General features: G+C 36.8%; 1 protein-coding gene across 20 annotated transcripts in view; it reads left to right on the top strand.

Moving 5' to 3' along the window:
- Positions 1–14,121, top strand: part of TTN (titin) — a 327,039-nt gene that overhangs the window by 60,300 nt on the left and 252,618 nt on the right. For all 20 annotated transcript variants that reach the window (XM_056794077.1, XM_056794076.1, XM_056794075.1 and 17 more), the window contains exons 41-45: positions 417–582; positions 1,817–2,048; positions 3,384–3,668; positions 3,892–4,017; positions 10,402–10,590. In XM_056794077.1, the coding sequence (XP_056650055.1) occupies positions 417–582; positions 1,817–2,048; positions 3,384–3,668; positions 3,892–4,017; positions 10,402–10,590 (998 nt within the window). The remainder of the gene's footprint in view (positions 1–416; positions 583–1,816; positions 2,049–3,383; positions 3,669–3,891; positions 4,018–10,401; positions 10,591–14,121) is intronic.

Genomic DNA, 14,121 nt, shown 5'->3' with positions numbered 1-14,121 from the left:
CCCTTCCAGTTCTACATCCCTAATCCTAACATAATCTATGATTTCTGATTTTTAGAATAATAAAATGATATTCATGTTAATGCTTTATGATTCATAAGCCTCATTTAGTTCAACTCAATTCAACAAAAGTTTACTAAGCACTTATGATGTAAAAGGTACTATGCTAAGTACTAAGAACATAGAAGTGAAAAAACTCCTTTGAGCCTCACAACCATCCTGGGAGATATTCAAGTATTCTATACTAAGTTTGCTACTTGTTATATTTACGACCTTGACCAAGTCTTTTAATCTCTATATGGCAATTTCCTTACTTATAAACCGAGGAGCATGACCTTGATGGTCTCTGAAGTCTCTTCTAAATCTCATGACCCCATGATCTCTATATATTAACACACAATTTTTATTTCATTCTTCAGAATGAAGATACAAAAGGAGAAATATGTTCACCGCCTTCTCATTCCTTCAACACGTATGTCTGATGCTGGACAGTACACTGTTGTAGCTGGAGGTAACATGTCCTCTGCTAACCTCTTTGTAGAAGGACGAGATGTTCGCATCCGTAGCATTCGCAAGGAGGTTCAGGTACAGTGTGAATGTTCAACTCATGTACATAAATATGAAGTCTCTGGGTACCTCATGTTTAAAGTGCTCATGAATCCAGGATCTATAAAAATTAAGCATGAAGCAAGTGAAAACCAGGAGCTATTAATAGTTGCTTGATGGATGGGCAAAAGGAAAACCAATAGTTTTTCCTTTAACTGGGATCTTGTGAAGAATGTAATCAGCTAAACCCTATTGTTTTAAACTAATACCAATTTAGACATAGTGTTCATTCATCTAAAGGACTGAGGTGTCCACAGCAGCTGGTTAAATTCTGTAATGAAGCAGCTGGAGAACCTTTATTTCCTTGTAAATGACCACTTGACACTCAGTGGGAGCGAGAATAGGATTGTCACTTGAATTCCGTTTTTAAAGCAGTAAATAGAATCCTATGTGATTGGATTGACATAAAGGACAAGGTAGCTTTACCTTGGATGTTCTCCTTTTGCACAGAGGTAGTTGGGGAAAGGGGAGTCTTGACCTGCAAGAAATTTCTTATTAGGGTTGAGTTCCAGACTAGTTCTATTTCTTTTTCTCTGGGGCAATGCTAAAATCACAGAAGTCATACTGAACAAAAACTTTTGTTCTCTCCTAACTGTACAAAGTTGCTTTTTCATTTTGTTTTGTTTTTAAACAAATGTTAGTTGTCATACATGGCACCTTAGGATATTTTAAAAGTCCAAGGACATGGTCATAGTTGTCCTTTAGTTAGCACAATAGGGTTTATAGTATCTCTTTCTGTCCTGATGACTGACTTCAGAATTTGTTACACTCATGTGATAGATGAGTAATCTGAAATTTAGAGAAGGCATCTGCTCCAAATCATCTAACTAGTAAATGGCAGAGCCAGTAGTCAAGTCCAGGTCTTCTACTGTCCAAATCTAGAAATCTTTTCACTAAGTCACCTTTGAAGAACACTTGGATTAAAAAAAGAAAGGAGTCTAATAGGCCATAGCTTTTCTCTTCTTTCTTCATGCCAGGAGGAAATTAGTACACTGATAATGATCATATTACCTCCCTGAAGCAGGTCTTCATTTTAATTTTATTAAATATAGATAACCAGTTATCCATCCAATAAAGCAAACATAAGAAGACTTATAAGTTTGCCAGGTATAAATATACTCTTCAACACATACTCTCCAACAGTGTGAATCCAGAAAGGAACACCAAATGAAAATGGGCTCCTTGATTTTCCTATCATTTTTCCTCTTCACAGGTCATTGAGAAGCAGCGTGCTGTGGTTGAGTTCGAGGTCAATGAAGATGATGTTGATGCCCACTGGTATAAGGATGGTATTGAAATCAACTTTCAGATTCAAGAACGACATCAATATGTAGTGGAGAGAAGAATCCACCGCATGTTTATTAGTGAAACAAGACAAAGTGATGCCGGAGAATACACTTTTGTGGCAGGAAGAAACAGGAGCTCTGTTACTCTTTATGTCAATGGTAAGGATAGACTCTAAGGCACTCCTCTCTGATCTGGGCTTAAACACTGGTATTAAACTTTTGAAGTATTTTAGGGATTTGGAGGCAGCTCTAAGTCAATGCTCTTTTGCTTGTATTACAAATAAGATATTTTTCTAGTCCTTCCTTTTTCAGAACAGCTCTGTTTCACAAACCTTTCTTTAATTATATTGGTGTTAAATTATAGGACAAATGGAAAGTAAAGAAAATGCCATCCCCAGAGAGTACATAATATCTTTGCAGCATTTAGCACACTCTCTAACAAGCCCTGTACATACCATATTAATTTTAGGAATTACCACTGAAAAGTAGATGCCCATTAGTCCACCATCTCAGGATTTTATACTAGCACTGTGGGCATACAAGTGACCCATTGACAGGGATGTGCTAGCAAACATTTAACAACCATCTCACTAGCATCACATGAATTGGGGGTGGGGTGGGGAGTATTCTCAGTACATTTTTTAAACCCTTACTTTCTGCCTTAGAACCAATACTATGTGAGGTGTACTCCTCCTACACTTGCTCCCACTCCAAGTTCAAATCCTTCTTCAGATATTTATTAGTCTGGCAAGTCACTTAATCTCTTTTAGCCTCCATTTCCTTACCTGTAAAACTGATAAAAATAGCTTCTACCCAAAAGGATTATTGTAAAATCAAAGAAGCCAGCATATTTTATAAGCTGTTTATAAAATACTAGCACCGTAGGCATCTAAGAGACCCATAGCCATATAATTTTTAAACCTTCACATATATAAATGCTAGGTGCACTCTTAAAATGGTCAGTGACAAAATTCATGTATTATGGGCTACCTAAAGGGTCTTTCTGGGTTTCCCTTGGCTTCAAAAACCTTGGCCTATGTGTTATTGCAGGAGGGAAGAAGTAACTTTTAGTATCTGGAAGACAGCTGTAGAGAATTCAAATGGTTCTGGGCAAGTCACTTAACCCTTGTCTTAGACTTAGTCTTAGACAGGTGAGGAGCAAGCAGTGATTATTGCCTACAATGTACTGGGTGCCCTTTCCATGTGTTATCTCACTTGATCTTTACAACAATTCCAGGAGGTGGGTGCTATTATTATTCCCATGTTAGAGTTGGAGAAACTGAGGCAGACAGAGGTCAAGTGATTTGCCCAGCTCACATAGCTAATAAGTGTCTGAGGCTAAACTTGAATTGAAGCCCTCCTGACCCCAGCCCCAGAAGATTCTATCCACTGCACTCCCTAGGTGCCTGCACCATTTTATTCAGTGCCTTTTGGGCATGTTCATCATGTTTCTAAGCATTCTTTAATGGGGTGATTTTTAATTGATTTCTCTAGCCCCGGAGCCACCCCAAGTCTTGCAGGAACTCCAGCCTGCCACGGTGCAGTCTGGCAAGCCTGCCCGTTTCTGCGCTGTGATATCAGGCCGACCTCAGCCCAAAATTTCCTGGTACAAAGAGGACCAGCTGCTCTCTACTGGCTTTAAGTGCAAATTTCTGCATGATGGACAAGAGTACACTCTCTTACTGATCGAGGCCTTCCCAGAAGATGCTGCCGTCTACACTTGCGAAGCCAAGAACGATTATGGAATTGCTACAACTTCTGCTTCCCTATCAGTGGAAGGTAGGATGCCCCTAGCCATGTAATTTCACCCTTGGAACAGTATAAATGAGGACTGGATTTGAATTTCTCTAATTCAGTAAATAAGTGTGGTTCGATTTACCAAAATTCATTTGTGTGGCTAAGTCTTTTGAAGAACATCTAGAGTGAGGCAGAGTGTGCTTGTGGTTCTGTGAGGGTCGAGAGGCCATCTCACCATGGGAGTTCATTGGGTCTCTCTCTTCAGTTCCAGAAGTTGTGTCTCCTGACCAAGAAATGCCCGTGTATCCACCTTCCATCGTCACCCCACTTCGGGACACTGCGACTTCTGAAGGAAGGCCAGCCCGATTTCAGTGCCGAGTGTCCGGAACAGGTGTGTTTGACAAAATAAACTCCTTTTTATTATTTGTTCAAGTATTCTCATGCATAAGCCCAAATAAACTGTGATTTCTGCTTTTCTTTCTCAATTTGGAATAGAAAGGTCTCAACCAAAGGTTCTTAATTTTTTTGTATATTACAGACCCATTTAGCAGTCTGGTAAAACCTGCTAGATCCTTCTCAGAATGCTTTTAAATGCATAAAATAAAACATAAGATTACAAGGGAAGCCAATTCTATCAAAATGCTATTATAAAACTACCAAAACCTTCCCCACAAATTCATGATTCCTTTTAAAATTTATTCCTGGGAAGAAGTGTGTAAACCCTGAGTTAAGAACTACTGTTCTAGAGGCAGTTAGGTGGCTTTATGGATAGAGACCCAGACCTAGATATGGGAGGGACTGGGTTCAAATCTGGCCTCAGGTATTACTTAGCCGTGTGACCCTGGGCAGGTCATTTAATCCTGATCACCTAGCCTTTATTACTCTTCTGCCTTGGAACCAATCAATTCTAAGACTAACGGTAAGGGCTTAAAAACAAACAGAAAAAGAACTACTGCTCTAGGCCAACTCTTTTCCTTCCTTCACAATTATTTTGTCTGTGTAGTCTGAATTTAAAGAGAATTCTGTAGTGTGAATTAAAATATTTCATTTTTGTGGACCTAAGCATGTATCTGATATAGCCTATATGGAGACAGTGGCCTCGTTAAAAGTTACAGAAACATTTAAGGACCATTCAAAGTAAGATCAACAAAACTTTGCCACCAAGGCAATTAGTTGTACCATCTTTCTCTGCCTTCCTCTTCTTACAAATATACAGATGACCAAAAGTTTGGGAAATTGTCTTCACTTAAACAGGTCAGCCACCTACAACTGACTGTGTAAATCCTAGGAAGTTGCTTGAGGCAGACAAGCTAAATGATTAGAAATTGTCAACAGTCGACCTTCAACCCAAGTCTACCTGCTAAGGCACACCGTCTCTCTTTCTACACATTGTAAATGGGGTAAAATAATCCATCTACACAGGCTCACTTGAGTGAAAACATTATAAGTCTTCCATTAAAGTCTACCTGCTAAGGCACACCGTCTCTCTTTCTACACATTGTAAATGGGGTAAAATAATCCATCTACACAGGCTCACTTGAGTGAAAACATTATAAGTCTTCCATTAAAGAGGAAAACAACTGAACTGGAAACAGACTGAACAAGCAGGCTATTAGCAAAAGCAAATGCCAGCTTGTCTCAGATGTGTGATAAATACCCAAATAAGATTTGAAAAGAGTATATTCAGACTCTGAGAAATTAATTTTGATGTATCTGTTTCAGACTTCTCAAAACTTGGCTGCATTCCTATTGAGTTTATTGGGTTTAACATAAATCAGAGGCAACTAGACATTTGTTTTCTCATGTTTGTTTTTTAAGCCTCTTGTCAGATTAGATGCTTCAAAATGATATTTAATTTTTACTCTAATTGGACAATTATAATGACCAGTTATAAAATATTACCTATGAGACTAGTTTTACATATGTAATCTCTTTTGTACGGCTTATCCTTGGGATATGTAGTTGAATTGCAATTGAATCAGCAAACCAAAGCTATAAAAAGATATGGCGACCTGCTATTAGTTATATTTTTGCCTATAATTAATACTAATAATAATAGAGGCAGTTGAGTGGCACAGTGGATGGAGCACTAAGTATGGAGTTAGGAAGACCGGAGTTTGAATCCAGGCTCAAACACTTATAGCTATGTGACACTGGGCAAGTCACTTGAACCTGTTGGCTTCAGTTCCCTCATCTGTAAAATGAGCTAGAAGAGGAAGTAGAAAACCACTCCAGTATTTTTTCCAAGGAAAAAAACCCTCATATGGGGTCACAAAGAGTAAAATACAACTGAAATAATTGAACAACAAAATAATAATAATAATATGCATTTGATAGATCTTTGTGTTTTGCAAAGCACACTTATTCTTTGAATCTCCCAACAATCTTGTGATTTAGGTGTTATTATCATCCCTATTTTACAGAAAAAGAAACTGAGTCTGTCCTTGAGCTAGTAATTCTATTAGCACTTAAAACATATTGCTATCAATAATTAGCTTGGTAATGTATTTCTTAGTTATAGTAATAAAAGCTATTTTAAAACAAATTATAAAATTACCTGAAGGATCTTCTTTTCATTGAAATTTCTTTGGAAAAAATAATTTTTATACAAATTAGATTTATGTACTATCCATATCACCTTGGACAAGTTATTTCAAAATTCTGGACCTTTAGTGTCCTCTTCTTCAAAATGAGTGGCTTGGAGCACTATGAAATGAAGGGTCTAGGGGTTCCATAGTTGATCTATTTCTATAGTCAAAATATCTAACCTTTGTTTTGATTTTGTCTTTGAGATGGTTAAAAAAAAGAAAAGAAACAAAACAAAAGGTAAATTTTTGGCAAAATACACAAATTCAACTTGGAGGGGCAAAGGAAATTTCTGAGAAGTATAAACCTGTAATACTGACTTAAAGTAAATTTAAATTTTGTCAGCATTTTAAATGTTTAGCAGGCAACCTTGTATATAGTTTAAACTATTCAAATACCTATGTCTAATGTGTACATAATTTAGTAGATATTGACATTTTTTATATGGCAAAATTTTAAATTCACCCTAAAAGCTGATTTCAATAGAGAGCAAAGTCATATATGTTCATTCTTCCCTCATCCTTGTGTTCACAGTACAGTCTCTTTTCAAAACTAAATGCTAGTCAAGTCAATAAACATTTATTAAGCCCCTACTATGTACCAAGCACTCTGCTAAAGTCTAGGATACCAAGAAAAGCAAAATAGCCCCTGGTTTTAAGGAGCTCCCAATCTAATGGATGAGGGCACACGTCATGCAAACAACTTTGTACAAACAACACATTTACAGGAGAAATTGGAGATAATTATATAGGTAAGGCAATTAATTCTAAGCACTAACTGTTGACAGCTATCTGTAATAGCATAAGTGCTTTCAAGTCCTTTAGAAAAAGAAAAAGTCACTTGGAATTACCTAATGCGAACATTTTCATTGGATTAAATTCTTTCTGAATTGTTTGTGCTGTTTAGTCATATGACCCCATTTAGGGTCTTCACAAAGATCCTGGAGTGGTTTGCTCTTTCCTTCTCCCACTCATCTTTTAGATGAGGAAACTGAGGCAAACAGGGTCAAGTGACTTGCCCAAGGGTCACACAGCTAATCAGTGTCTGAGGCTAGATGTGAACTCATGAAAATGATTCCAGACTGGGTACTCTATCCACAGGACCATCTAGCTGCCCTAGTTTCTAAAATATAATGGAGTATGTATGCTTAAAAGCTGTGAAAATAATAGCAGATTGGAATGGGAAAAAAAAACTAGAATCGAAATGATTCCTGTGTGGTCTTTGGTGCCACCTAGTGACAAAATAATAAATTACCTGCTTTTCAAATTTTGAAAGTTTTAAAACTTTAAAACTTATAAAGCTTTTTTTTTAAAGGTCTGTTAGTTTTTCCCTCACATCATATATGTCCAATGGAAGAGTTTTCTTATACTTAAAAATTACAATGTGTAAGAGAAAGTTAAAACAATGTTGTATTTGAAAACAAATAGTTTTCTTGTTGGATTCATTATAATTATTTCTATAGACTAAAAAAATCCAGTTTTCATCCCATAGGCTATTCATTATATCTTAGCCATTTGCCTCAGACTTTAGTTTCATAATTCCAAAAGAGTACCAAAGAGTGATCCTATCCACTGTATCCTTGGGGGTCTGTTACCACTGGGGACGTCGTTTTCTCTTTCTTTCTCCTACTCCACCCTTTCCTTCATGAATGTATACCTATCAATTACACAGAACAGGATAGGCAGAAGATTAGGGAACTATGTAATAAGTCCAAAGTTCAGCTCCTAATGTTATGTTACATACATAGGCTGCTCAGAATTTGTCTTCTGAGCCTTCTTATTTGAAGGTTCCTACATAGAAAGCCTGGAGAGACTAAGCTTTACACAGTTAGGACAGTAAGCTGGGGAAACCATGTATGTTCCTAAGGTGGGCTCATCCACTCAGCTTGATTCTTTGTGGCTTTCTTGTTCACCTAGTGGCTGCGTCTTGGGGCCTCAGTTCTCAGGAAAAGCTGTCAATTAAAAGCTGATATATATATATATATATATACATATATAATATATATTAAACACCTAGTCTCTTGTACCAGCTACAGGGGATGCAAAGATACCTGACGTAGTCTACACAACCAATTACAGTCAACTGACCTTTATAGGCTCTTTCTTGCTATAACCACAAAAGAAGAGAAAAATCGAGAGAGGCACAGATTGATTGTTAGTTTACTAAGAAAACAGCTCAGTCTGCCATGACCTTTATACCATATAAAACTACATTTAGTTATAATGTCCAGGGGTAGAGATTACTTTTTATTTTATTGGCATAGGGAACTCCCAGATGAGCTGGAAAGTGGAAATAGGCACCTTTTCTACAGCATTCAGCCTTAGATAATTACCCATCATCCTGGGAGGGCAAAGGACCTGCCCAGCATCACACATTCAGTGTGTAGCAGAGGATTTTCTGATCCTCTATCCACTATGCCACACATAATAAATATACCAGTGTATCTGTTTGACAAATGTAAAGGATCATGATGCCATTAGGCTGTGAGTTCCTTGGTAACAATGAATACCATTTTGACTTTTTTTGTATCCTCAGCACATTTCCTGGTACATAAAAGATATTTAATAAATGCTTGACAAATTCAATCTAACTAATTAAAAACAAAGATTAACAGGTCCAAGAAGATGAATTATTTAACCGATCACAGAGCTCAGAGGATAAGATGTAGACAAATGTTGGACAATTGTTGGATCTTCATAAATTATAGTCAGAAAAGCAAAACAAAACATAAATTGGACCCTTGCAGTAGAAAACTGGATTCTGAATTATGAAATGAATCACCATTTTGTAAAGCATATTTGGCTTGCTTAATTATTATTAGTAATGGATTAAATATTTTGTTCTTCCCAAAGATTTACTACATAATAGAATAAAACATTTTCAAAATTCATTTTAAATTTAATAAATATGAGCCCCAAATGTATATAATGGCCATTACATAAGTCCCTTTTTTCTAATCCTATTCTATGTAGGTAACCAAAGTTTCAGAAAAAGTTTTGTTTTGTCTTTAAACTCTTAGCTTCCGTCTTAGAGTCAATACTGTGTATTGGCTCCAAAGCAGAAGAGTGGTAAGGGCTAGGCAATGGGGGTAAGTGACTTGCCCAGGGTCACACAGCTGGGAAGTATCTGAGGCCAGATTTGAGCCTAGGACCTCCCATCACTAGGCCTGGCTCTCAATCCACTGAGATACCCAGCTGCCTCCTCAGACAAAGTTATTTAAGACGATTGCTTCTCAAAAACTTCCTTTCTCATAGTCAATGCCATTTTTTAAAAAGTCAAAATATTTGAGTTCCAAATTTATTCCCTCCCTTCACCCCCTCCCCCTACATTGAAAAGGCAAGAAAGAAAATACTCATCATACATATGAAGTTATGCAAAATATATGTTTATGTTAGCTATGTTGCAAAAAAAGCAAGAAAATCAAATGAAAAATGTTTCCGTTTGTATTCAGAGTTTATTAGTTCTCTTTCTCGAAGTGGATAGCTTTTTTCATCATGAATCCCTTGGAATTATCATGTATTGTTGTACTGATCAGGGTAGCTAAGTCTTTCACAGTTGATTATCATTACAATATTGCTGTTGCTTTGTCCAATATTCTCCTGGTTCACCTCACTTCACTTTGCGTCATCAGTTCATATGTCTTCCCAGGTTGTTGTTTTTTTTTTTAACTATCCCCTTCATCATTTTTTACAGTGTTTCATTACAATCATAAACCACAAACTGTATAATTGATGGGCATCCCCTTAATTTCCAATTCTTTGCCACCACAAAAAGAGCTACTATAAATATTTTTGGAAAAATAGATCCTTTTCTTTTTCTTTGATCTCTTTGAGATATGTACCTGGAAGAAAGAGTATAAACAGTTTTATTGCCTTTGGGCTCATTCTTTCTGATTCTACATGTTTTATTTTATGTCTTTAAAGATATTCTGAGAATAGGATTATAGGCTTTTTTGAACAATAATTCAGAAGTCCCAAAGGGTCAAAAGCAAAGTATATTAACTACTATAGCATTCCATATTTGGCAAGGGGCTTAATAGATGCTGATCAAATGTTTGAATGACCAAATGAATTGGATCCATGTAACTTAAATACATAAACCATAATGTAACCACTATAAAAGAATATATTCTCAGATAAAATGCATCCATTGTTTTTCCCTTCATTTCAAGTATTCTTTTTTTTTACAGACCTGAAAATTACTTGGTACAGCAAAGACAAGGCAATCAAACCTTCTCGCTTCTTTAGAATGACTCAATTTGAAGACACATACCAGCTGGAAATTGCAGAAGCTTATCCAGAAGATGAAGGAACTTACACATTTGTTGCTAGTAATGCTGTAGGCCAAGTGTCAAGTACAGCAAACTTGAGACTGGAAGGTACAGTATTATAACCCCCTTAAAAATATTTATTTCCATTTAGAATCTAATCCCATAAGAACAATAACCTATACTACAAACCATCATGGGTCATCTGTTGATACTTAATTCAACTAATTTTATCATATGACAACATGCTCCACAATCATCTAGTTCTCACTTCCATCCCACCTCAGAGTGTCATACATAGCATTCTCTTGGCTGTGATGATCAGTATAGCATCATAATGCTGTGATGCTTTTTGACCACTTGTATTGGGGGACAGAGACGTATTATAAAAGACGCCAATTTTCATCGTTATTGATGATGGTAATGATAATAGAAATTGTGGTGACATTGAACATTATTTATTCTTTCATGAAAGTAATCATTGAACTTTTCCTATCTAGACATTGTCACTGAAAGAATAGTAACTGCTTTATCTACCTGTCTTTTCAAGCTATAAATTTAGTTATCATGAAAATACTGCCTTTGTTCTAATTTAAAATATTGTCCTGCCTACTTATGACTGAATTGACACACCTTCTCAAATATGGAAGAATATAGCAATTAACATAAGTTGTTTTTGATTCATTTGGGCTTCTGAATTGTTGTTCAAAATGTTTTAAATGGCTAGTCCTCTGATTTTATGCTCATAACTAAAGTTAAGTAAATGTGATTTTAATTGTATTTTTTCCTCTAACAAGATTCTCTAAAAATTTTCTAAAATGAAAACTTTCTCTAAAATTTAGTTGTTTTTTCTTTTGGGCCATGAACCCTTTTGGCAGTCTTATGAAGCTTATGACCCTATTCACAGAATACTTTTAAAGACATTAAAAACATATATAATCATAAACAAAATAATTTGTCAAAATCTTTTAAAATCTAAAATTGATTAAACTATTAAAATAGTTTAATTAACTTTTTAATTAAACTATTTTAAGCAACAAAAATCTGCCTTGTTTCCCTCCCAATTCCTTTTTTTACCTTATCTTCTGCCTTGGAACCAATACTTTGTATTTCAGAACAGCAGAAAGGGCCAGGCAGTGGGGGTTAAGTGACTTGCCCAGGATCACACAGCTGAGAAGTGTCTGAGGCCAGATTTGAGCCTAGAACCTTCTGTCTCTAGGCCTTGCTTTCAATCCACTAAGCTGCCCAGCTGTCCCTCCTCCCAATTACTTTGCCCCTCAACCCCTACTGAAAAAGCAAGAAAAACAAAAGCCCATTGTTTTATGGGTATCTGTTTTATTAGGAGAAGTAAACTACATAAACATATGTAGATTCCCATACTGACCATGACCAGTGCTTTGAATCCACTAGGATTATCTGTTAAGAAGTGGATTATCACAACAACAACAACAAGTTCATGGACCTCAGGTTAAGAATCCCTGCTAAAAGGATTAAAATGCAAAACTTGAAATGGCTATATATGGATATGATATTAGTGTTGAATTCAAATCAGAGTTTCAGCTCTCTGGAACTATAGTTGCCCTTTTAGAGGATACTGTTACTACCTCTATGGAGTTAAGTTATTAGTAGACCTGAGTTCAAATCCAACCTCATACACTTACCAACCTTTTCCATTACAATTATTCACTTTACTGTCTGTCTGTAAAGTGGAGGTAATAAGAGCACCTACCTCCCAGGTTTGTGATGAGGATCAGATGAGATAACCTTTGTAAAACTCCTAGCACAGTGCCTGGCATATAAGAGGTGCTTGCTTCCTTTAGTACTTTAAGGATTCCTAGTCCAGAGCAGCAGGTCAAATTTTATGCTGTTCAAGGCTTGTGGTCTGAATAATAATAATAATCTTAAAATATTGTAAACAGAAGAACTTCAGAGTTAGAGCGAGTACATAGTCTTAGCAGAAAGACAAGCATTTCTTTATGCTGGTAATAATTTCTGGCCTTTATAGAACACAGTATGGAAGGTTCTTTATGTCTCATTTGACTCTCTTGACCATTCTCAAGTAGGCACTACAGATATTTATAAATCACCAAATGAATGTAGCAGAATGGAATGAAATACCACCATGTCAACAAATGAGAGACTAAAGCAGTTCTCTGCATTGCTGTGTCAGGGTAGTGCTGGGTTCTCACTCTCCACCCCCAAATTGCTCTACTTCTATTAATGGCTTTGTTGACTGGGGGCTCCTGGTCTGTGTCTCCACTGTTAGGGGAAAGGGAATGTGCAAATTCTGTTATCTAACCCTCTCATCTTACAGTTAGGGAAGATGAGGCAAAAGTCTAGAGAGAATTTTTAGTATTTTTCCCACTAAATTACTCAGGCTCCTTTGTGCCTTCAGCTATCCAGTGGAAGAAAATAAGTAGCTGAGAAAGGGTACATAATGGGATATTCTTACAGGGGTGGACAATGTCCATTTTCTGAGAAAATTTACCTTTTCCTCACATTTTTCAAAATAACAAATTTAAACTGATTTTTAAATAAGGAACCCTGGAGCAATGAATTAACGACTGAGTTTTCTTTCTTGCCCTCTGTGCTCCAAAGTCACTTAGACAGCTTATGTGTTAGTTTGTCTAGTGGTAAACTGGCCTTCCCGTTGATTAGCTCTGTTAAATACAGGCAATATAAAACTCCTAGGCATTACATGTGGGCTGCATGATAGCCCTCAGATGATTCTCCAATAAATGTAAAGACTCTTCCAACTGAGAATAAAAGAAGGAATGTGCAATCTTCTTAGTAGGTTATCTAGTCACACTGAGTACACCATCGATAGTAAAGCAAATAGTTCAGGGCAACGCATTAAAAGTTGGCATGCTTCTTTTCAGGATTTAGAAAAGGTGAAGAAGTGACATCAACCACCCCATGGCATGTCCCTTCATCAGTCTCATTTAAGAAGGAGCCCCTTGGCCAAAGGCCCATCTTCATCCAGCCAATTTCAAGCTGCCGGGTGTGCAGTGGGGAGACAGTCAGATTTCATGCGAGGGTCTCTGGCTTGCCCAAACCAGAAATCCAATGGTTTCATAACCAACAGCTAATTCTTCCAACCAAAGACATAGTTTTCCATTTTGACGAATCGACAGGCATGGCTTTACTGCTGATAGTTGATGCTTACTTAGAGCATGTGGGGCAGTACTCATGTAAGGCAAGAAATAGTGCTGGTGAAGCAACTTGTACCGCTACGCTTACAGTGACTGTGGAAGGTAAAGCTGATTTCTTTTTTTCTCTCTCCAAGGAGTATACTTTGCTGCATAGCACACACTCCCACTCTTCACTAACCACATTTCATGTTATTTGTTATGTCCCATGTTGTGGCGAATTCACTAATAAAAGTAACAGCTGTAACTGGCAAGCATCTTTGCTTACTCTTTGCAATGGATAACATGTATTTAAACAACCCTTGCTAAATTGTCTGTTATGGGCATTTGCAACAGGGCAATTCTTCTGTTAGGCTCAGGCTTGCTTGATTATTCATTCTACAGTTCTAAATGACTGAGAGAGGGACATGCAGTAGGTGGTCTTTATACCCTATATTCAAACCAGCTGCAATTGTTTTCCCTTATAAATTTAGGAAAGAGGTCAAATGGTGCC

Source organism: Monodelphis domestica, chromosome 4 (genome assembly GCF_027887165.1).
Source record: "Monodelphis domestica isolate mMonDom1 chromosome 4, mMonDom1.pri, whole genome shotgun sequence".
Classification (NCBI taxonomy): domain Eukaryota; kingdom Metazoa; phylum Chordata; class Mammalia; order Didelphimorphia; family Didelphidae; genus Monodelphis; species Monodelphis domestica.
Note: the sequence above shows the minus strand (reverse complement) of the source record. Positions and strands in the feature narration are given on the sequence as shown.